This window comes from Lagopus leucura, unplaced genomic scaffold (assembly GCF_019238085.1).
Source record: "Lagopus leucura isolate 7727_CA_CO unplaced genomic scaffold, USGS_WTPT01 Super-Scaffold_100001, whole genome shotgun sequence".
Classification (NCBI taxonomy): Eukaryota; Metazoa; Chordata; class Aves; order Galliformes; family Phasianidae; genus Lagopus; species Lagopus leucura.
Genome location: NW_024962262.1, coordinates 14064219 through 14089580, shown reverse-complemented (window position 1 = coordinate 14089580; position 25362 = coordinate 14064219). Strand labels below are relative to the sequence as shown.

At 39.9% G+C, this 25362-nt stretch overlaps 1 protein-coding gene across 7 annotated transcripts in view; it reads right to left on the bottom strand.

The window, feature by feature from the left end:
• ENOX1 (ecto-NOX disulfide-thiol exchanger 1) overlaps positions 1 to 25362 on the bottom strand; it is a 365715-nt gene that overhangs the window by 127063 nt on the left and 213290 nt on the right. For all 7 annotated transcript variants that reach the window (XM_042867022.1, XM_042867020.1, XM_042867019.1 and 4 more), the window contains 2 exons: positions 13759 to 13894; positions 12799 to 12936 (listed from right to left, as the gene is read on the bottom strand). In XM_042867022.1, coding sequence (XP_042722956.1) covers positions 12799 to 12936; positions 13759 to 13768 — 148 coding nt within the window. In that variant the 5' untranslated portion in view covers positions 13769 to 13894. The remainder of the gene's footprint in view (positions 1 to 12798; positions 12937 to 13758; positions 13895 to 25362) is intronic.

The following is a 25362-nucleotide window of genomic DNA, read 5'->3' as shown; positions in this document are numbered from 1 at the left end:
TCCATCATTGTGTGCATGTAGGCCAGAAAGCCAACTGTACCCTGAGCTGCATCGAGAGAAATGTAGGTAGCAGGTTGAGGCAGGTGATTCTCCCCTTGCGCTTTGCTCTCATGAGGGCCCCATCTGGAGGACTGTGTCCAGGCCTGGGGCTCCCAGCAAAAGAAAGACATAGACCTGTTAGACAACTTCCAGAGGAGAGCTACAAGGAGAATCAGAAGGTTGTAGCATCTCCTCTAAGAAGGCAGACTAAGAGAGTTGGGTTTGTTCAGTGTGAAAAAGAGAAGGATCAAGGGAGATCTTATAGTGACTTTTCTGTACCTAAGGAAGACCCATAGGGAAGATGGAGAGGGACTCTTTTCAGGGAGTACAGTGACAGTACAAGGAATAATAGTTTTAAACTGAAAGAAGGTAGATTTATAGTAGAAATTATGAAGAAATTGTTTACTATGAGAGAAATGAGGCACCGTAGCAGGCTGCAAATAGAAGTTGTAGATTCCTTATCCCTGGAAGTAGATATGGATTGGATGAGGCTTTGAAAAATCTGATCTAGTAGAAGGCACTCAAGCCCATGGAAAGGAGCTGGACTGGATGGTCTTCAAGTCTCCTTTCAGCCAAACCAGCCTATGATTCTATAATTCTATGATTTAGGAGATGAGGAGCACAGGAAGAGTAGCTGGAGCTTCTAAAAGATGTGGTTGAAAAGGATAAGAAAAATAAGTATGGCAGTACATTTGCTTCAATTTGACTAGTTTGCATGGGAGAGATTAATGACTAAGAGGCACAAAACAAGAATAAAGAAGTAAGAGTCTTCTGCATACATAACTAGCCTAAGTTGGATTTTTACCTTTAGAAGAATACTATACCTCTTACATAAGAGATTTTTTTCTTATAGCCATAAACTTGCCACTGACCTGTGGGTATGGATTTAAAAGGCTACTTTAATAATAATGTCACATGGTTGCAACCGTACTGCTCAAGCGGTGACAGTCTGAGTTGTAGGGCAAGAAAAGGTTTTCAGGCCAACCAGTAGAGCCTGAACAAAACAGACAGGCCCATGTCCAGGGCTGAGGTAAAAGCAGTGAACTTCCAACCTAAATACAGGTAGAGAGCACTTCCTTTGAGTTTAATTTAATATATTAAGTCAAGTAGACCAAAAAGCAGGTTGTCACCTGTGAAAGAGAAGAGAATATTAACAGGGAAGTGGTGACAAGGGGGTTATTCTGCAGTGTGAAGAAATAGATGGGTAAGTCTGCGGAAGATGAGAAGATTAATAAAGGGAGGAAAATTATAATGTGTTGCAAAACTACTCCCTCCTTTGAAATTCACCTTTTTTACCATCTGCTATAATTAAAATGTTAGTCCCCTGGTTGCTTCAGACCATTGAAGGGCTGATGTATTTTTTTCCAGCTACATGAATTGAAGCAATATAACCTCTACCCACAGATTTTGCCTTACACAGACAGCACACAACCATACTGCCAGCTGCAAGAAATGTGCAGTGTCCGCTTCCCTGCACAGTGAGCAGAAGTATATTGGAAGACCTCAGCGTGACCCTGCCTCCTTTCCTCCCCTTTGCACTCCCTGAAGCTTGATTTGTTATCTTCAAACAGTCCCTCAGGTCAAGGCAGCATGGGCTGCATGTGGGCCTATGCATTAAATGAGAAGGTTAATTATATGTGATGGAAAAGACTTTGTTTGTTTGTTTTTTTTCTCTCTCTCTCTCTCTTTTTTTTTTTTTTTTCCTAATATAAGAGATAGATGAAGTCTGGTATTTTACAGCCAGGTTCATTTTCCTTTATTTTACTCACACAGCATTAAAAAAAAGCTTTATTCTTGCTGGCTCTGCACAATTGCACAAGTGGAAGAAGGAAGCTGGGTTCTATTCTGGTCTGAATTACCAATGCAGGGACTCCCTCTGCATAACCCTGGAATTACTGTCTCCTCCACTGTTCATTTCTGGAACTCTGGGGGAGACACTTAAGGCTATAGCCCCGATATTTGGCCAGTGACATGTTACTACTGGATTTTACTGATGCCTGAGAGAAAACATATTTGTTTCCCTTTAAATCCCCGAATGAGTTTGTAGAGCAGGCAGTACTGGAAAATTTGTAAACTCTGTTTATAAGTGGCCATTAAGCAACATGGAGTTTTCTGATATTTCCAATCCATAACTCAACCATAAAAGAATCCTGTGACAGCTTGTCATCTTTCAATCATAAAAGCATGGCAAGCAAGAAGAAAGTCCTCAGGAGGACTTCTTGAGTTCAAGCTTACTTTGTACATATGTGGATGAAGCACTATACACAGTATCACTAGGCTGCAGATGAAAGAAAACTTGGAAGCAGAACAAATAACAGATCGTGTAATCAAGTCTAGTGAGATGTGACTGTTATGTAACAGGGCCCGCAGAGGCCAGATATCATGCTGCATCTGCACGTGAAATAATTGAGCTATGACAAGGCAAACAAATGAGAAAACACATGAAACAAACAAACAAAAAAGAAGAAAAAAGAAAACTTGTGGAATTTGAACAGCACTTATAAAATACCACTAGGTCGACAACCTGATGTCTGTTAGCACCAAGAGGGAAAATGGGAAAATTACAGTAAATTCACTGGCTGGAATACACAGATGTGTGATAACGTTTCTGCTGCACAGTCCTTTGAATAATGTGTTCCTTCTGTTACTACCTGAGGTAGCCAACAGATCTTAACATTCCTCAGGGCATATCTGCTGTTTCAACACAATGCATTATTGTATTAAAAATACATACATTAATGTTTTGATGATGGAAAATGAGAGACCAAGGAATGAGAAAGCTGGTAGGAATACAACTGCCTATGAAAGGGAATGCCGTAAGATTGCCCTTCAGTGAGAACCTGGTGCTTCAAATCTTCAAATGAAGAGTTTGAAAGACGGTTAGTTCTCATGTCCCCGGTGAACTCAACTGTTGAGGTAAAACACGGGAAGAGAGGGGGACCCAGAGAGACACCAAATGGTGTATGTGAGTCATTGGCTATTATGATTTTGTTTTCCTAGCATTGCACTTTTCTGTTTCTAAGCCATGGACATGTGCAGAGACACGTTCCACTCCATCAGGCAGTGCTGAAGCAGTTTGTTAAAGAGAAATGAATATATGATAAGATCCTTGGAGATGCATCTTCCCTTTGGAAGCCCACTCCTAACAACTTCCACTCACATAAAATAGTTCTGTGGCCTTCAAGATGGCAGTCTTTGTTGTGATTAAAATATGCAAGACAGTTCTTGCCGGAATGGATGGTTTGGGTTTGTTTTATCTTAATTCCAGATTATAAATTCCACTCAGACAACAACAAAAAACAACAGAAATGCAGGCTGTTTGCTCTTTTTGAACAGAAAGCATAGGACATGTTCCAAACCACATTTAGATTTAAAGCTCAAAATTAACACCTTGAATTGCAGCCAGAAATGATCTTAGCCTCGAAGCTGAAAGTCCCAACTCTTTGGAACCAATAAATCAGCCTTGACAAGCCTGAACTGACTATGGTTTATTATAAAATCAGACTTCATTATCTGCTTGAGGTAATTAGACAGACCAGAACAAAGGGACACAAAGTTAAAAGGCAGCATATGTAGGAAGAACTGGAAGAGATATTTTACTATATATAGACCGGTGAATAACAAGAATGGACTTGTAATTGAGGTTTTTTTCCTTTTCATTCTGGCTACTAATGTGAAGGGATCCCTCAATATTTATTATAAGCAATTTATTAAACCAGTTACTTTTGGAGCTGTTCTGCTGTACATTCCTACTCCCTGCTGCCTGCATGCAGTCCTGGTATTCAGGTGCACCACCTAAGCTTTCTCATCTCATAACCCACAATCCTTATCTGAGTTCCTAAGGGGTTATGAAAGAATTAAAAGCATAGTAATTAAAAAAAAAAAAAAGGACAATGCTACAGTATTTACTACATTAAGGGGTAACAGCACTGTGTTTGGGTAGAAATATTAAATAATTATATATTAAATAATATCTCAATAAATATTGAGATATTTGAAAGAAAAATAAAACCTCTTCTCTTCTCTCTTGTTTTTCCTCTTAATTTTGGTGAGTTTATTATTCTTGTAAATAATATTGAATCTATTTTCGTCATGACTATTCTGGTAAGTAAAGTTTTAGGACATTCTGAAATGTCATACAAATACTTCTACAACACATGCTTTAAGTGCCAAAATTGCCTTCAAAATGCTTTCAAAAAGGTTTCAATGATTATTTATGGAAAGGACTCAGCCCTGCAAGTCTATTTCAAGTCCCAAAATGGGAGTTCCCAAGAGGAAGCTTACATAGTTTTGATAAAAGCAGCTCAAAATGAGGAAAAACCTCAGCACTACAGTTAGTTGTAATATCCCATTTTAATTCTAGTAAAATAAACCATCTGCAATACAATTGTATCACAGAAAACAAAATGAACTAGAGAAGTCTATAGCTTGCCCTCTCCATACTCTGCAGCCTGGACATTTGTCTTCCAAAGCACAGCTCATGCTGCTGAATCTGTATAAAAGGTTATAAAAAGCACATCCACTCCTTCTCCTGCCGTGCTGTCTCCTGTAAGTGCTAGCAAAGCTATTTCCTATCTTCTCACTTCCCTTTTGCAATCCTTCTCTACAAAATTACAACAGCACAATCACAGAGGAAGAGCAGGTAGAAAGTGTCCGCCTGCTTCTAATTTGTGCAGTAGTTTGCCTCTTTCTCTCTGCCTGAATATCAGATAAAAGAGTTAAACTGCTTTTTCACTTACCACCATAATGTCAAGGTACCTTATGGATACCGCACAATAAGCAGCCAGCTTCCTAATCACTGCTGCTTTTCATGCCAATCAGTATTATCCCATTGTTTCCATGCAATCCCTAACCTACCTGGTTTATCTAAGTGAAAGAAAACAGACTGCGTGCAATTTGGGATGGGATTGACTTGTCAGTGCTCAGACATTGTTTAGCTTATTGGAGCTATCCATCTGAAAGCCTTTCCTGAATGCAAATAACAAATAGCAACTAACTGCAGTAGACACTGTGTTCAGGAGGGGGAGATTATTTGTAAAGGAAAATCACCTAGGGTCAAATGAATGTTTTTTTTAAGAAGTAAATAAATACATAAATAAATAACATTTCCAAAAGGAATGTGCACATACAGGAAAAGCAGATAAAGTTGTCCCTGTTATACGAACAGGTGCATTATGTTTCTGAAGCCAAAGCAGGAGAATATCCCTAGTATTTAGGCAGAACACAATGTAAATACATGCTGGAGAGTTTTACAGAATATTTTATGTGATGAGTTTAATTATCTTCCACCTCCACATGTAGTGGCCTGCTTACTACCCCTCGGACAAAGAAAGAGCTTGAGTAGGGATGTACAAAACTGATGCCATGGTCTGATTTGGAGTGAGTTCATTTAGACTTAAGTCTTATCCTCCCAAGGAAGTCTTGCTCTGCAACATTCCTATTTGTGCCATCCTGATTTCTCCTGAGAGTATTCTGCATGCAATGAGTTAACAGTCCTGTTGGGACACCTGTGCCATCTCAAGCAGTTCACATTTTCGGCCTTGGGGCATCAGGTAACATCACCTTCATCTTGCCACCTGAACATACCACAGTGCTCAGCAAGCCAACTGTCAACAGTTTGCCATTAGCAAGCCTTGTTTTCCACATAAACGTATAACTTGGTATTCACACCTCATCTTTGATTAGTTAAAATGGTCAATTTTACTCTTTGTGTTGATTTCCACCTACAATATCTCAGTTTTCCCATAAGAGAGCTAAATCATGTAGAGGTTATGCTGGATACCCCATGTTGGCCATGGAGCCTTAGGTCCTTGGATAGGGCATGATGTGTGAGAAGGGGAAGTGCTGTTAAAGAGCTGTGCTCCAACAGAAGTGAACAGTCAACAGCAAACAGTTTCAGGCTCCTGGCTTACTTTCTGCTTTGGGATGTTCATAATTACTCATGGGTATTTTTGTCTAGAATAAATAAACACACGGAAAATGGTGGGAAAGGAGGCTTTTCAAACTCAGAAAAAAAGATGGGAAAAACTTCTACAGAAATGAAATATTCCAATGTTATTTCACTGGAACTTCAAATAAAAACTGGCAGAATAGATTTTTTTTTTTGGCAGTTGCTACAAGAAAAACAAACAATTATCCAAACAATATTGCATGAATCGTAAATGTCGTTTGGGATTTCAAAAGAGTTAATAGGAGTTACACCAAATAGTAATCAGTTAGTTTTCCTGAACTGTTGAGTGGACAGGGACAAAAGTATAGCAACAAATTCTGTAACCAAAAAGAATATTCCAACCAGAACACAGCACAAGCCTTTTACTTAGCATTCATCTCTATGGGCCCCTGCTCACCTCCCGTGTCTTTACTTAGGACAATCTGTCCCTCAGATGATGATAAAAAAGCACTATTTATCTTTAAGCACCAAGAAGATTTTAATCACTATCTTCATTCTTGGCCTTAATTAAGGTCTAATATAGAGTAGGCACTTGAATGACCTAAGAGGCACACTTCACCCAGAGTAGTGTGTCAAAGGCTCTTAGAGTTTCTGCCACATTTTCTCTGGACGTTGAATATTTCTCTCCATTTTCTGTTGCAACCTGACTGTGTTTGTTCCTAGCCCTTTAATGTCCCCTGGTGTGAAGTCTCCTTGAGTAACACTCACATGATAGAAGGTGTGATTAACTCTGCAGGTACTTTTCAGGTCAATGAAAGAAAACCTACCTGCTACACTAATATATAATATTTCCTTAGAGATGTTCCCAGTGGACCTACGTACTGCAATTCCCACTTTACCTATACTCTTTCACTCTTCCTGTTCCCATATCTTGACAATGGAAAAACACAGTTTTATTTGGGTACAGACTCTAATCTTTCAGAGTATGTTTCACACCTCTTTAATTATTCTGATTGGTCATTCAGATAATTCAAACAGTAAATGTTTTCCTTTTTACTGACATACAAGGTCTCTGTAGGTCTCTCTCTTTACAAGGACTGTAAAATTAAAGTAGAGGAAGGGATTAGAATACAGTTAGAGAAAATATGTAGCTTTCTTCAGAGTATGCCATGTTACATTTCTCTGGCTTGCCTATTAATGAAGAACAATGCATAAAACATGTTTGGAAGACATTATGTCTGAAAAAAAATAAAAAGTCTTCTGAAGATCTGGTAACTTCAAGGGTTTTGCAAAACCTATAGGACACTCTGAAAACATACTAAGATTTCTTATTTTTTCTTTTGCTACACTGCCGTGCCACTGGGCAGCTGAGTTAGGCTACAGGAGAGTGCCTTCACCAGCTGCTGTCTGCCTAGAAGCTTAAATCCAGAGTGTGCTAGTGTGCTATACAACAATAGTAGATGCTCAAGCTCTTTCCCCCCTCCCCCCCAAAAAATGACACAATCTCCAGGTCATAGTACAAATGTATTACTTCAAAACTTTTGTGGGTGACCCTGTAAGCAGTAAATAGGAGCTCAATATTCATTTCAGAAGAGGAATCTGAGTTTTATTAGGCTTGTCTTGGAAGTTTCCAGTTACGTGTTTATCGATGAACTGGTCCAGTGGCTTAGCAATGACGTGTGGAAAAGGAAAACCACTGTGTAATGGGACAACTTAAGTAAAGCAAAAAGAGGCTGCCCACACATGTATCAGTGTCTCCAGTCCTTCAGTAGTGGAGATGCTACTTAAGAAGTATACGCACAAGATTTGGCAGTATCTTCTGGCCAGCTGACTTCTTAAAGACTTCAGCACTGTTTACTGTACAGCCTCTCTTCTGAGCATAATTAAATACGATTTGATTACCTACAGGATTCGATTGTGTTTCATTGATGTTACAAAAATGGTGCCAAATCAGAACAATGAGGAATTTGTTTACAGTTTTAGTCAGAATGCAATGATATGTAGAAGACCATAATTCATTGAGCATGCCTCATTTATTCTATGGTAGAAAGCCAGTGAAGCCTAGCAGGTTTTTCCACAGCTAAAGCAGAATGGTGAAGGAATTATTAAGCCTCATACCACCCTTTATTTTTCTAAAATAATTCTTGGGTATTCTCCAATCCAATTCTAATGCGTGGGAATTAGTGATCTCTTGAGCCCCTGAAGTGAGTAGAAGAAGGAAATGCTGGTCAGCCCTTTGCTACATCCATCACACTGAAAAATGCTAGTGACTAGTTGTAAACTGAGTATAGTGTTTGCTTTTTGCTACAGTCTTAATTTTTAATTTTTTTAAGTTTTAATTTTATTTTATTAATTAAGTTTTAATTTTGTTACAGTCTTAATTCTTGGGAAACAGACAGTCTGTTTCCAAAGATCTGGAGGTCTTAAGCTTATAAAATTATGGGAGGGATATTTAGCCTACTGTTTTAGGATTTAAAAGTCTAGATTGATATTTCCTGATTTCTTGTGTTATCAAGATCTACTTCTGGGGTTACAACTTCAGGATTGCACACACTTATTGTCACAGGTGCTGCATCCATAAGTGAAGTTTTGCTGAGTTATAACTTGATTTAGACATACAGCTTCTAGTTTGGAGAATCCTGCTCCATGTATTAATGATTAAGAGAAGGGCCCAGTGGAGGAAAAAGCACTTTGGTGCTGACTTGCCTTTTACATCTCCCTGTTTAGTATCAGCTACTCAGCACTGTCAGAAGCACAATCCTGAACGAGGTGATCTGATTGAAGCTGACAGTTCCTATGTTCTACTGAAATCAGGTCAAAAGACAAGTGTGTGGGGAAAGAAATGACAAATGGAAAAACAGAACGGTTGATGTAAGTGTCTAATATTTCACAACCTCCAGTGTCTAAAAGACATACGCCTGAGGCCTCTAAAATGGTGTACAGCTTTCCTGTACTTATTGGTAAGAGGAATGTTAGGCTTCAAAGCTTACTAGCCTCCAATTTCACTAGGAGTTTGTAGAACTGGTCAAAGTATAACTTCAGCAAAAACAATACTGGAGACCACTGAAAATTTAATATCCTAAGGGTGAGGCATGTTGGCTGGACTCGCACGAATGATGTTGCCTTAATAATTACCCATAGGTAAGTAGAAGGCATCAGCTTTCAGGCATACCCTTGGCTTGTAAGCAGAAATATAACTTTCACCTTGGATGTCTGCACTTCAAGTTTGTTATTTCTTTTTTTTTCTGCAAGAGTACAAACAACCAGCATAGAGGACAGCCTTAAGCAACTCTAGAATTACCACTTAGGTACCATGTGTTTGCACTGGTGAACTTTTTAATTTATATAATCTTTGATCAACAAATGTTTAAGTCCTCTAAGTCACTCTGGAAGAAAAGCATCTCAGAATTGCTTTATGTTTTCCAGTTTATGTTTTGCAGTGGCTCATTAGTGTAAGGAAAACCAAACCAAATTGGAAAGTAAATCATGTTTTCGGTCCAGATGTCATCATTTAGAATACAGGTGACCTGATGCCATTTGCTGAAACAAAAGACAGCAAAAGGACACTAAATTCAGCAGCGCCAGAACTGCCTTTAAAAAGTCCTGATGTGAAAGCAAAATAAAACAGCCTCAGTCGGCCATAGGTCACTAAGCTTTTCTGCTATTCCTAAAATATAACAGAGCAGCAGACTTAAACACAGTTGAAAGATGTGCTTGAATCAGAGCTGCTGATGGCACAAGGTGCATTCATATCTCAAAACCACAGAGTACAAACTACCCTTCTCCTATCGCCTGGACATGTTTCTCAAAGTTCCAGAGTGGTGAAAACTGCAATTTTAAGGCCTGACTAACTCAGAAGCAGTTGAGCAGATTGTGTCCAACCTTTCCAGAAAATTCTTACCTCTGGGAGAAGACTAAGACACTTAGGTCCAATAGGCAATTTTTTGGAAAAATTTATAACCTGCTGAAGGAGGGGGTTTACAATGAAAGTGCTTTTCAGCCAAGGCCATTCCACATCAGTCTTTAGCACTTTAACTAATGCACTACTAAACTACAGTTTATCATATGAATTGTGTATATATTTTGTATAAATGTATACTTTAGCTAACTTGTGATGCATTAGCTAAATACTATGGAAGAAGATGAGCTTTATGAAAAACAAGAAGTGCAAGCAGGCTACATATAGAAATAGAAGAGATATTATACACCTATTAACAAGAATAGATCTTCACAAATGAAAGGCTCTGGCATTTTCTCAGATCAAAAATCCAATTTTACAGTACTGGGAGATAAGGAATTGAATAGAGTGCAGATATCATCTAAACTGATATTAAAAGGTTAGCAGTGCTTAAAATTGATTAGTTACCCAGAACAGACAGCCTACATCACAGACTGCAGGAAGAGCATCAGACAGATGTTTCAGAAGCTTTATTATTAATGTTAACAAATTCTCAGGCTGGGCAAGAGCTTCACAGCTTGTAAAGTGGATAGTACAACTCTGTTATGATGCAGGCATCCCAGCATGTTACACAGCAGCAAAGTTAACGTCAGTTGAAAAAAAAGCAAAAATCCACAAACAGACTTAGTAGATCATATGGCCTCCATAGCTAGGGGATGAAAATTGCTCTGCCATTTAGGAATCAGGAACCAGGCTTGGAGGAAGAAAGGCTGTGAATGAAGGAGAGCTTTGGAAATTGAAATATCACAGAATTAAGAGACGTGTCAGGGTATGGATGAGTACAATACCCTGAATTTCAGACTACAGAAGGTTATAAAGGCACGCACAGGGAAGATCACACACTCTCCAAGATCATTTTAAACTATTTATTGCTTTCCTAACTGTCTCCAAGGCAGGAAAATAAAATAATAAAATAAAAATACTTATTTTTAAAGGCAGAGAAAAAGTTAGTGCTGGGACATGGGTGTTTCATTTTAATCTCTGAGAAATGTTATAGATGACAGTAAAAACTGCAAAATGTGACTGCTGTGGGAGATTATTTCATTGCTAGGATTAATAACAATGAAAAAAATGAAAAAAAAAGTCAGAAATGGCTGAGGAGTAGTTAGATATTTGGTCTAACGTGGTGATGGAAACTGTTGCTGAATGCAGGTGCAGTAAATATATTTATCAATATATCAAAGCAGAAAAAGTCCATAAGTCTTTTCGTGGTAAATTGTGGTGAAAATTATGGATTTGCCATGATGAAAATGTGTCAAAAACTTATGAATCATGGGGAAACATAATGAAATGTCAAAGCACCCATTTACCTTGAAAAATACAAGAGAGTCTCAAAGAAAGGAAAGGAAAGGGAAAGCAGGAATTATTTCTGTAGAGAAAACAGGTAGCACTTCACTGATTAATATTTATTACTTATGGCACCTTCCATTTATTCAATATGCTGAACAAATACCAGCTGACCTGTACAACACTCCTACAATACATAGTATGCAAATTATGGAAATTACAGCAGGGAGCTGGCAATGAAATAAAATCCATGGGATCCTCCCTGATGGGGAAAAGCACTGCAACGGAGACAAGGCTGCCTTGTAGGGACTGCATAGTGCACCTGAGGACAAAACTTACACCAAAACTAGGGAGGGAGAGGAAGAAGGGAAGACAAAAAGGGAAGACAAAAAGGCAAATTCCATGGGACATGCAACTGAGATACTTGTACATGGGTTGAGGAGCCACCACCACTCCCTATAGTGCACAGGAATGGAGAGCAGGGGAAGCAGGTGCTGACAGCTCTGCTTGTTGTCTTTAATCAGGAGAATGGGGTTAAAGAATCAGCTGATGGCCTCCAGTGGCTAAATTCTCTGTTTGAGAATCTTCCATTATAAATCAACTTTCGTGCAGCTTAGTTTACCCGCCTGTAAAATGGGTAATTCAGAGCCAGACCATCAGCTGCAAACTGGCATAGCTTCATGCTGTTCCAAGTTCTACAAGTGGACATATTTGGCCAAAATAAAACCTCTCACATCCCTGGTGAGGCCGACACAGTGATTTAGATATGGCTTACCACCTCCACATCTACATGGACGGTTGCAGATGTGACAGGAGGCTGCTCTGATCCAGATGTTGCACTGCTCTTCTTAAGCTAAGGATGCAGTTTCCAGGGGAGATCTGTCATATATCTGGCTGGTGGCTTGTGTCTGTGGGGCACCCATCCATACAAAAATTATTTCTCTACCTCACAGGAGCAATGTAGTTTAATTAATCCCACCCAATTAGTCCTCTACTGCTGGCAGTGAAGTCTGATGATGCCTGGATGCGTCTGTGAAACACTGCTGATTCCGAAATATTATTTTTATTGTTTTTAGAATGAGTTCATTCTCTACAATGCTTCCCCAAACTGTAAGTGAAACAGCAAAATCAAACAAGAACAACCTATTGAAATTCACTTTATGACTCCATAAGTAAATAAGTGCACACCTGATGGGAAAGCTTTGCTTTACTAATATTAACTGAGTGAATGGGCTACATAATTTTCTACCGAATTAACGTAACTTCAAAATCCTTCTCCAGTCAGGAAGTCCCAGACCATGGTGTGCCTTAGCAGAACATCAAAAAGTCCTGCTTGAATGAAGAAACAGATTTTATGTGACCCTGATTCTGATCTTGACCCAGAATGAGGATCGATGTCTAATTTTGCCAGAGTTTTGGCTTTTCCACAAGGTTAAAATATGGTATAGATTTTACAACTACTACGAGAAGAGACTACTACACTGTATGCAATATTAATCATAGATAGTGTTTTCAGAATATGAAAAATAAATATAGCCTCAAAAATAATTCCAGATATTTTAAAAGAAGGCAAAGAGTCCATAGATTTTTGCAACAGACCTCTTCAATACAAAAAAAATCTTACCTGTCACAAGCTGTTGTCCAGCTAGACCTACTGGAACCATCCCCAGGTTATTCATAGCTGTGGCCCAAGCTGTTGGATCAGTGACTGACATGTTCAGTTGCGTGGTATCTATAGCTATACTTCCCAAACCATCAGCTGCTGCAGGAGAAGAAACACATCAATATGACAGCATTTTTAACAAAGCGTTCAATGAAAATGAGATATCACCATTCTTTTGTTTCTTAATTATAGTTCACCTTTCAGAAGTTTCAGACAATACTGCTTGGCAAATCATAAAGATATTAGAAACATTCAGCAGGCATAGAATGAAACATGAATGGTTCAAGCTGATTATATGGAACGCTTTTTCACCAGGAGGAGAGTCGAGTGGTGGAACAAGCTTAACAGCCACCAACCTTTGTAGCTTTTGGGCCAAAACTTGATAAAGCCCTGAGCAATTGGTCTGATCCTACAGCCAGCTTTGCTCTGAGCAGAAGGTTGTACTGGAGACCTCCTGAGATCCCTCCTGTGCTGGATGAATTATCGTGTAGTCTTCTAATATAATTTGACTATATATAATCTGTGGTAAACTGTCAGAAAACTGAGGACCAAACACATGTGAAAGAAAAACCTATTTTCCATGAGATGCAATTTTATAGAGAATTTAAGAATATGTTAGCTCTGAATTAAAAAGAGGTCAAAGACAATGAATTCACCGTGGGAAACATCAAGTTTTGTTCTGAACTATGATTCTGTGATTCTGTGAAAACAAGAAAATTAGCATTCATATGGTCAAAATCAACTGCCCGGGTTATGGGTTCCTGGGTTAGTGAAGGAAGAGAAGGTCTGATAGCTAAGGGAGGGTACCCTCCTGATTGTAAATCTCCAGGCACAAGGACTGATTTGTGCATCTCCCTCATCACAATGAACTCAGTTCATTCCCACTATTTTTTACAACCTATGCAGATCTGAGACACTTACCAGCAGCCATCGCTTTTTCACCAGTTCCTTTTGTTCCTGTTAGATTTCTTCAGCTAGCAATAATTTGCTACTGTCTTAGCAGCATCTTGAGATGGGATGTCATCGAACTCAGGGCCCACATACAGCTCATTAGGCTCTGAAAGAGAAAAGATAAAATCAGCCACCGAGTGCCACAACCAGAACATGGTTGTAGAACAACAAACAGCTTTGGGAAACCAACCAACAATGCTCCTGCTCATGTGCACCAGGCACCAGCCCCAGGCTCCCTGCATGCATTTCAGAGAGGAGTTTCAATGAACGCTCACCCTCACCCACTGAGCAAACAGTGCCACGCAGGAACCTGCCAAACCGTTTGCCTCTGACTGAAAAGCTCTTCAGAAATTTGGTCTTATCAGCAGCTACACAGCCTCCTCAGCATGAAGGCATCAGCTGAAAGAATGTATTTTAAGGGATAAAAATGTAATTTTTTTTTTCTTTAACTGTTAACAATTAACAAGGAAATAGTCTCCTGTTCTGAAATGAAAAGTAAAAGAAATCCTGCACTGACTTTCAGAACGGAGCACGCAGAGATATGAAAATGTGAGAAAGCTTAGGTGAGCTGAGGATGATGCTGGCTCCTTGACTAGCAGTGTATCTTTGCCTCACAAAAGTTAGGGAGCTGGAGGTGGGAGTGGACCATCTGCTTCCAGCTAAAATGTGCTGCTTCCACCAGGTAGCTGTCAGACCACAAATTTTACGTAATGGTTACTTTTTGCTGTTGCTGCTGTTTGCAAAGTTTGCCACATCAGAGCAATGGACATTATAAGGGAGGCTGGAGAGAGAACGAGGTGTGACCCAAAGCTGTGAGCTGACAGCACTACAGTAGAAGGAAGAAACACAGCAAGAATGCATAGGTATCCTCATGTCAGGTCTGTGTGCATTAGTTACACCTATCTGTTGGCCAAACTAGGGCTGCACTGTTTTCCTGGCTGTCCAGAAGCCTAAAGGTCTCATATCTACAGCCTTTGGTACTAGTGAGTACACAGCTCAACCCCTGACCAAGTTTTCGGGCATTCATTAACACCAGGTAGGTGTCTCTTGTGGCAACAACTGAGTTGTCTTTTTAAAAAGCCCCTGAAAGTTCTTAATTATGGGGTTTCCAATATGCAAACCCCAAGAATTCATTCTTTAGAAAAGAAGCAATTAAAGTGATTATGTGGTATTTTAGCTGAGCACCTCCCACGCTTTTCTTTTTTCATGTGATGTGCACAAAGTACAAGCTAGAAAGTTCTGTATTGTAGTTCCTTGACACTGTACAAATCACTTCATGGGGACAAGACCACATTAATAGCTGTAAAAGTGAAAAAGGAGCCAGGATCAGACAATGCTGAACTTCTTTTTCTTTTTGTATGTTGTAATTTTCAAATAACCAGCATAGGCCGGAAGTGTTTTGTTCAAATCTACAGTGGGTCTATTTAAAAGTCAATATTTATGAACTCTTATTATTTGAATTTGCAATTCCAATTCTTATGTGATCTCCACTATTCATTATACAGAGTATAAAATAATTTTATGATAAAATTAGCTGCTAAATAACATCTATAAACACCAAAAAACATTGAACGAAAGTCCTCTGCAGGGAACACGATTAGCTTATGTTACTCTTGGCAAGCCACTGGAGATTTATGTCAAGTTTTAAAAACTGGGTGTCTCCTGTTCAGCTCCTTAAATTTGCACTTAGCTCTTTCCACTCAGGCTATAAACTTTTGACTACAAAAAAATCTATTTCAAGGTTAGAGCAGCCTGAATTATTATTTGTCAATAAGATATTTCTCACATGGCACATCCACCTCCTTCCTCTGTGTTAATCATTTGCCACAGAATCGTGACTCAAAAAGATATGCTGTGCTCAGGGTGGGTCATCTGCAACCCATGGACCAGACCTTGCCTCTGGTGTGGCCCAGGGTGCCCTGTTGCTTTTCTCTTGTGACCAGGAGCCTTGTGCCTTGATGTAGGAAAGAACAGCTCAGAACTGTGATGATATAGTGATGAAATATATTCATACCTTGCCATGGGCTAACTTCTTATCCCCACAATGTGTCCTGAGGTGGGACTGCTACTCCATGGTTTCAGAAGATGACCTGCAGAGCCATCTCATACAGGCATGGATTATTGGGATAAGGGGCAAAATGTGGGTGTTGGGTTGTTTCCAACTGTTTTATTGCTTTATTATGTGTGTGTCGGGTGACATTACAAGGTCTGCTGCCAAATTTCACACTCTCTTCCCCCAAACCCAAACAGAAGCCCTATTAGCTCTCACAGAAATGGGAACTGGTCCATAAAGACTCTGGGCTAGACAAACACATCTAATGAGGACTAGTAAGTGACTTCTTTTGCATTTGCCTTCTACCAAGTTGCCCACATACTTCAAACTTTGTTATGTTTTCATGAATTAGCTACAGGCATTTCTTAAAGTCCTTGCAAAGGACAAAGAAAACAACACCACAAACATGGGATTATTTGTGACTCCCCTATTGTTCTATGCCATCAGCTCTGCCCAATTGGCCATGACAGTCTTTGCTCAGAGTGCTTTCATAGTCTCACTGGATCTGGGCAGCTTTGCTTTCTCCCAGGCCATCAGGGCTGCAGGATCTGGATGCACTGCAGGCTGAACCAGGGGAAAAAAACATAAAGAGCACGTGAGCACCCTAAAGTAGAACTAGTCCTGTCTAACCAACTACTGCTGCAGGCTATTTTGTCAGTAAAAGAGAACTGAAAAACAAGCATAAATGGACTTATGAACAATGAATAATCTACAGCAAGCTGCAGGCAGAACTAATCCTACCTCCTGACTGTGAAAACAAGCTCACTTAAAGCAAAAAATACTAACTGTGAAGATCTCTTCCACCAACAACACGCAGATTACATTAACAGAGAGCAACATAATAAAGCTAAAATAACCTTACAGGAACTTCACACCTTATTTAGACTCAATGTTTAGCTTCCGTTAAGAAACTTCTGAAAATCCTATGGGGGAAGGGGATTCATTTACGTTTAAAATAAAATTGGGCAAATTTCAGCATTTCTTCATATGGCCCAGATGCTGTACTTTTATATTCTTCATGACGCAGGAAACAAAACAAGCCAAAGAAACAAACAAACACTCTAGGTCATACAAAGATTAAGTGATGTACAAAGAGTAAGTACATGCTAGGAAATACATCTGCTAGTGAAGATTCTTGCTTTCTTAAAAACAAAAGAAATCACTGTGACAGTCGTTAAATGAGAGAGTGCAAGTTTATGCAGCCACTCTCTGTGAGGTATTAATCAATCAGGTATATATCAACACCATCTTCCTTACATCACACTTTTAGATAGACTTCTTAATCTATAAATCATTAGGAATCCTGTGGGAATTAATGACACGAAGATATATGTGAAAGAAATCTGTGTTCCTAAATACATGTGTGTGTGGGAGCAACTCTATTCCATGGAGTAACTTGAAAAAGCAAATAAAGCCAAAATCCTCACTTACAGGAGAAAATGTGCAAAGTCTTCTGTGTGCTTAAGGTTCAGAGGTGGCAGGGGCATTCCTATAAACTTTTCTTCTTGAAACCTTCTGATTAACAGATTTCTAATGCAAAACACTGTAAAATGATTCCCAGGAATGCTTTTTGTGGCCTCTCTTTTTGCAGATGCAGTGCAAGTACCTTGGATGGTAGATTTTGTGAGACATTTAGACTTTCCTCAGACAGGTTGTCAGGAAGATAAAGCACTCTCAAGTCCATACCAATGAGCACTTCTCAGTCATAGCAGTCATAGCAGATTGCACTTAGTACGCATATTTTATACTAGGCAATTAAATGCAGTTACCCAAATGAATACAGAAGTCGGTTATATATTGTGCATCAATTATCACAGGCGATGAATGCTGTGAGACAAAGAAATTAACACAACATAAAACTAATTCAATAACACAGCAGATTGCTAAGTTAAAATCCTACCCTTTAGATATCCATAACACCACAGAAAATGAATTATGACATGGAGTGAAGCTGATTAAATGCACCATGCTAACGAGGCTATGTGGAGTGCTGGGTGAGAGGACAGCCCCAGGATGCGTGGAGGAGGTTCTGCGTACTGCTCTGACACCGACCTGCTTGGTGACCTTGAGTCATTTTGCCTCTTTGTCTCATTTTAGTGACCACTAAAACCTTCAAGGAAAAGTCTGATCCCATCAACCTTTTGAAACCTGAGTCTACAAGCTGCAAAGACATTAAATAATACTGGTGCCAGTTCTCAAGACAATGCACATGGACAGCGGTGATGTGGTATCTTGTTATATCTGGCAAGTTTTTCACTTCTTACAAGAACATGTGCAAAACGTTTGTTGCTGCTGACTGTGATTCATAGGACATGGTCATAACGTTGGTCACACTCCACCTGACCTGTCAAAGTACAGGTCATTTAGGCTAGCTCCAGCTGTATTCTAAAATACATCAAGTGTTTATGCTGGAACATCCCTGTGTTTTCACTTCTAGAGATGCTGAAAGGACCCCCAATAGAGAACAAAGAAAAATGAAGACGAGATAGGCAAGGATTTGATGAGAATCCTTGTTCACATCCTCCTGACCATCTCTGGGTGAAGAACACTGTGGGTAGTAGCAATGAACGTGATATGTTTTTAGCATGGTTATCCTGCCTGGAATGCATGCAAAGAAAGAACATATCCAATGTGACTCTAAAGATGGCTTTAAAAGAATCATAGAATCACAAAATAATTTGAATTGGAAGGGAATTTTAAAGGCCATCTGGTCCAACTTCCCTTGCAGTGAACAGGGACACCTGCAGCTAGATCAGGTTCTCAGAGCCTCCTCCAGCCTGACCTAGAATGCCTCCAGGGACAGAGCATCCACCACCTCTCTGGGCAACCTATGCCAATGCTTTACCTATAACGTTGCATATGCATCATATGACAAAGGGGAATTGTCTCACGTTTTTGCATGGTTAATGATATTTTAAGAGATAAAAAAAACCTTCTCCTAAATTCCAAACTGAAGGAGAAGAGTCTTCAAGCTAAAATTTGCATGAAGCATTTACAAATCCAATAAATAAAATAGGTGAGGTATCAGAACATTTTGGAAGGTGTCTTATTTTCTGGGATGCAGCCCTAACTTAGGTAGATAATGTGTTCTCCAGCCTTCTGCAGCTCAATCAGAGAAAGGTCAGTTGTTTTCCAGTGTTTCCAGGGAGTCACCTTATTTATCTGGCTTTGTCAGTCAGTCTTCCTCCTAAAATTCCTCCTATGATTTCCTATGATTTCCTAAAATCCTCCTGTGATTTCCATGATTCAAACCAAAAGCAAAGACTGATTTTGCAGGAATTGGCACTTTCCTTAACAGAACAGCTTTATTAGACACAAGTCAGTGAAAATAAGCATGGTCCTACTCTTAGTACCTAAATGGGATCCTGGCTATGTGTTCACTTACATAATACTTCAGATTTTTTGTACTGTGAATGAATTGTAACACCTATGCTCATTCTAGATTGTGCCACTAAAAAACAACACTGTCATCTTATAAACTTACGAAACATATTCTGTGGCATTAGAGATTTCACTTTTCAATATGTAACACCAGATATGTATGTTTTGACATGTTTACAAAGGATCCTCTCCACCAATTCTCACTGAAAAACAGTTAATGGGTAAATCATGGCTATAGTGATAGGACTATGACAACTTAGAGAAAATAATATACTTACAGTTTAAATTCAACAAATCTAATGTGCACAAAACATTTTCTGTAAGAACAGCTCATCCAAGATGCTGCATTACTAAATCCTCTGCCCCAGCACTTTTTGAAGATAATACATAGAATGCACAAAACCCAAATTTCCCTCGGAAAGCAGAACACTGAGTTATTTCAATAGTAAAAAAAATTAAAACAGAAGTCTCCTAGATAAACAGGTGTGCTATCACAATGCTTGTTGAAGGTCACCCAGTAATATTTCATGCTAAACCCCGATCTTCACTGGCATCACAGAGCAAAGTCTTAGCAAGTTATAAACACACTTTCTCTTTTGTGTACTTAAGCAGCTGCAGTCTGAACATGCTGAAGTCTATAAATAACAGAATCTGGAGGCACATTAAGCAAAGCATTATAGAAGTCCAGCTTAGTGATAAAAAAGCATATGCAGTACCGAAATCATCTGGATGAAAAAAAAAAAGAGAAAGCAACTTCTCTAGCTCACAGTGCAGGCATAGCCATCATAAACCCAAGTCTGATTACTACTCAAACACAAAATGCCATTGTGAATTGCTGATTGTGCCTCCATCTCTCACTCTGTCTGATTTGAAAATGTGAATCACTTGCTTCACATTTAAGAGGACAGTTGCCTCTAAAACCAACCTTTCCTTATCCATTTTGCATTTTAAGAATTTATTATGGCAAATAAAATATTTTAATTACTAACAACAATATTTTAAAATTAGTCCTTGTATCATTCTCTTTTCTACTAAATGCCATCACCTGCTTTAGCAGCATGACATCCCACCACTGCACTTCAGACAGAAGGCATCCAAAGCATGTCTTGAGCAAACAGACTTCAGTAATTTTGCAGGACGGCTGAATACTAAAATCACAGAATTGCAGTGGTTGGAAAGGACCTCAAGAAATCACTGAGTCCAACCCCCTGCTAAAGCAGGTACCCTACAATAGGTCACACAGGTAGGCATCTAGATGGGTCTTGAATATCTCCATAGAAGGAAACTCCACCATTTCTCTGGGCAGCCTGATCCAGGGCTCCATCACCTTTACTATAAATAAGAAGTCCTTTGTATGTTTGCCTAGAACCTCCTGTGTTCAAGTTTTAGGCAATTAGTCCTTGTTCTGTTTGAGCCTCATCTCATCATTTGCCTCCTATCTCCCTTCAGATATTTATAGACATTAATCAGATCCTCCCTTAGTCTTCTAACCTGAAGAGACCCAGGTTACTCAGCTTTTCTTCATACAGGAGATGCTCCATGCCCTTTATCATCTTTGTGACCCTCTACTGGACTCTTCCTAGGAGATCCCTATCTGTTTTGAACACAGTATTCTAAACATGGCCTCACCAGGGCAGAGTAGAAAGAGGAGGATTGCCTCCCTCAACCTGCTGGCCACATTCTTTTTTATGCTCCCCAGGATATCATTGGTCTTCTTGGCCACTGCTGACTCACGGTCAACCTGTTGTCCATTGAAACACACAGTCCATCCCTCTCTAGTAGGTCATCCCCTAACCTGTACTGAAGCATATGGTTATTCCCCTCCCGGTCCCAGAATGCCTCCTTTATGTCACAAGGCACCTGGAGCAGTCATTATACATGCACTACGCATGCTATTTCTTCTCTCTTTGGGCTTGATGGAACACCTACACAAATGTGCCAAACATCACATTCCTTTTCCACTCTAGCCTCCTACCTGGTACTTAACTAATGGTACTTCAGGCAAGTGCAATACAAAGGGCTGTTTTACTAAAAAAAGAAATTCAGGAAGAGGAAAAAATGGAAAAACTCTGGGATGCCCTTCCAGGAAGAACACTGTAACTTACTCTCATGCCACCTCCTGAAAACGGGCAGTTTGATGGGTAAGCCCTACCTGTGAAAGGCTTCCAAGGATTGCATCACACAGTCCACCAGAGTGAGGCAGGAAATCCTTGATACTGAATTTCCAAATGGAAAAATGCTGCTCTCCAAGCACAAGAAGACCAGAAGACAGTTGAGTTTCATATGGCAATATTATGTATGGAAAATCTATTTTAAGTAACTTTTTAAAAGTTTCTAGAACACATTCATTATCATTTTTCTTTTCCTCCACAGGCTGTGTAATTCAACTCCTGTCTTCTCAGGCAATTTCATGGAAAAAAATATCCTTGTCAATCAAAGCATTTTCATATTTTTTAAATATGCTTTTATTGTTGCACCAAATTGTGACAAAAGTTAACATCTGAATGTCCTTGCTTAAGTGCCTGGGGTGACCTGCAGAGCACTTTTGTACAACATAATAAAGCAATCAATATTTTATGTAAGACCACCACATATTCTCTCAGTGACATGCTAAGTGAAACGCTGGAAGAGAGGTTTAGCCTTGTTTTGTTAGTTCTAATTCAAGGTTTCAGGTGATAAATTCTTCTTCCTAGAAAAACACACTATCTCTTCTATCAAACTATATCTTTCCTCTCTCCAAAAGCAGCCATCATTACTTAGAACATCACACTCAGGATCTTTTTTTCCAACTATAAACTCTGAATTGTGCTCCCTGGTCTCATTTATCTTGTATTCCTTCCACTCCTCTTTGTGTGTCGCCTGTTCTTCTCCATTTACCTCAGAATTTTGCTCTTTGATTTTCCTTGATTTCTTCTTTTTGTTTGTTTCCACCCATTGAGTTCATGCTTTGCCTTATAACAAAGGCACGTTTCTTGTCCAAGTCTGCCCTGGGACATTCCCTCATCCAAATATCTCTTCACTACACAGGATCAGTATAATCCATTATACTGCTGTTTCAGTTACAGAAGGAAGGATTAATCTCACCGTGTCTGGGCCCTGGGCAGCCTGGTCTAGTATTAGATATGGATGTTGGTGGCCCTGCCTGCAGCATAGGGGTTGGAGTTTGATGACCCTTGAGGTCCCTTCCAACCAAAGCCATTCTATGATTCTATGATTCTATGTCTATACAGATGTCTATATCTGAACTGTCCTGACACCACCAATTCCAACAGTAAGAACCAGGTGTCCTGATTCAGGCACCTACCTCACCATGCAGTGAAACACACTTCAGAGATGCTCCTCTCCCTTTTTGTCTAGAAAATTACACTTTAGCGTTGCGTATGGATATTTGCTTCAGACACCCATTGGTCAGATACCAATGAGATAAGAGGATCTAGGTCAAGCAGGACTCAGCCCCAAGGGACACAACTCCTGCTCCCATCCTTTGCCTGTCTGGTAAGTCCAGCACAGTGAGGCTCAGGAGAACAGAAATCATGAGTCAGCAAGCAGTAAACATGAGAAAGTCCCTATATATAGACACATACATATATTTAGAGAGAGAGATGACTTTCTGATTTTTTTTCCTGCTTGTCCCCAGTGAATATGCCAACACATGACTATCAGTGTTTGACAACGGGAACTGCCCACTCATACACACTTCCTACTACTGTGTTGTCCTACATCTGTCTGTTCTCTGGAGAGAGAACTCATTCTGCCCCTTTTCTTCCTACTTGCAAATGAATCCTACCTCCTCAGCCCTATTTCTTTCTCTGACACTTAACTTCTTTGCACCTCACAGCTCCCATCTTAAAAACCAGTGTGTGATCACACACCCCTTTCAGCAACCAGGGTCCCCTTATTTACAGACATCAGCCTCAATCAGGCAGCAAATGGCTTTATCTTTTGTTTTGGAGCAGCACTCCTCAGTGAATAGATGGTGACAACAGCTGTGTGGACTTTCACTATGTTCTTTTGCTTCTCCCATCCTGGTTGTTCTAGGTAAATAAGACGAACCAAGAAGGTTTTCCACTCATCTCAGGGTACAGCAGAGCTTCCAGGCTCTTTGTGCTTCCTCGTACCCACTAGCTTTCAGCAGAGGCTGAATTACATTGCAAAGCGGAGCCAGGAATTTCTGCCCATTTTCTAAACAATTATGTGTGGAATCACCAAGAAGTTACTACAGGGCTGCAAAAAGGAATATCACGTACTCTATTTGTGTGTTTTTTTTTTGTCACAGGACACTTGGACACCCTCTTCCACTGAGGGAGAGTCAATCCCATATGTAACATGAGATAGGATCAGGAGAACAGCAGCAACTGTGGTAGAATCAAGCTACAAAAAACCACACTGGGAATTTTTTCCTTTGTAACAGGCTGCCTGGGGTGGGGGCAGATGGGGCTCCAGCTGCAGATCATGCTGGGTATGATGGTGCTAAAAGCCCTTCCTCCTGTCAGCTCATTCTGCTGTACCTTTGTTGGCTAACAACCTCCTCAACTCCTTTCCCTCAAAATGCCGTCTCATGCATGTTTACCATTTTCAGTTATAAATCTTCAGGGCAGGAAATCATGTGGATTTTCCTTAAGCAGGGCTAAAACCTACTAGAGCCCTGGCACTCCTTGTTCTGTCACTGGGCTGATGTTGGCTTCAGCCAGGAGCCCCCACAGGAATGCCTGTGAGCCCCAGCTTCATGGGCAAGGCCACTCAACTGCCAGTTTCTACACCTCATGTAGCAGGCTTTCAGCAGTTCAGGCATTTAAGATGCAATTGTGACAAAAAAGCAGGAATACTGATGATGATAACATCCTCCTCCTCCCCGTGCAAGCCTTCCACCCCTTTCACATTGCTAGTAATCCTTAATAAACTCTTCCTTTAATAAACTCACCCTTTTCCAAAGTCTTATGCATTTATCTGTCCTGTCTTATTTGAACTGTGAACTCTTCAGGGTAGAGAATTTGCCTTTATCTGTGGTGGCAAAGTACATTGTAAATTTACTGCAGTATATAAGCATTTTCTAATAACAAGGGCAATAACAACACATTTACTGTAATACAACATTTCCATCCTTCCCTGTACAATCAGGGAAGTCTTCCCTGTACAACCCAAAGTCAACAAGAAGACCAAAGGTTTGCAGAAACCTCTAATTGTGAAGCAGAAGCCATGAAGTCGGTGTGTGAAACTTTAGTAAATTAGTTACTTATATTCATAAATAGCATTTGTTGCTGCAGTAAAAATCATTGCAAATTGGCCCTCTGGAAAACATAAAGCAGAATGTAACCAGTGTAAACTAGTAGAACACTGCTTAAGGTGTATTATGAGGGTCACAGATGGCCTGCTAGTTACTTTTTAAACAAATGCAATGTTAGTACTTCCACTGTGACATTATGAATAAAGAATGTGGCCTGTAGCTATGAATATGGTAACTGATGGCTTTGGACTTGTTTGCTTATATTGTCATCCGGCAAATTTCTGCCCTGTGCTCATCTGGGACCAAATCTTTACTTCACCCCTTGAACGTGCAGGGGACGCAGCCAGTGTAGCCAGGGTGCAGCGGGAGGCAGCAGTTCCCCCAGCACAGCTGGATGGCCACTACTCAATAGTCTTTCTATAGCAGCACCAAGCCCTCGTGGCACATACGAGAGGCACTGGGGCAGTGTCCATGCTTTTTCAGCACCATCTCTGCTCATGTGGTTTGTTTTGTTTTAAGCTTAACCAAGGTGTCATATTAATCACAGTAATTGTGATGATGCAGGAGATTAAACCAACTGCAGCATAGACTGTCCTTGTTTGTCCAGGTGAAACTATATCAGATGCAAAGCAGCTGCACACAGAGAGAAAACCCCATCCTTTGAATTTACTGTCTAGGTAGACAACATTTTGTGAGACTGGTGTATTTCTGTCTAAAACACATGGCTTAATTTAGGAGAGCCTGTATGACACTAGTGGCCTTTGACATGTAAGTGGACAGGTGAAATGACCTCCATGTACCTTCTTGCCTGAAGCTCAGTGCAACAGCAAATAGAGCAGTTTGAATGGGTTCCATTTGTTATTCCTTTAATTGCCCGCTAATAATTCTTTCAGTGGGGAAGAATAATAGTGCCTTC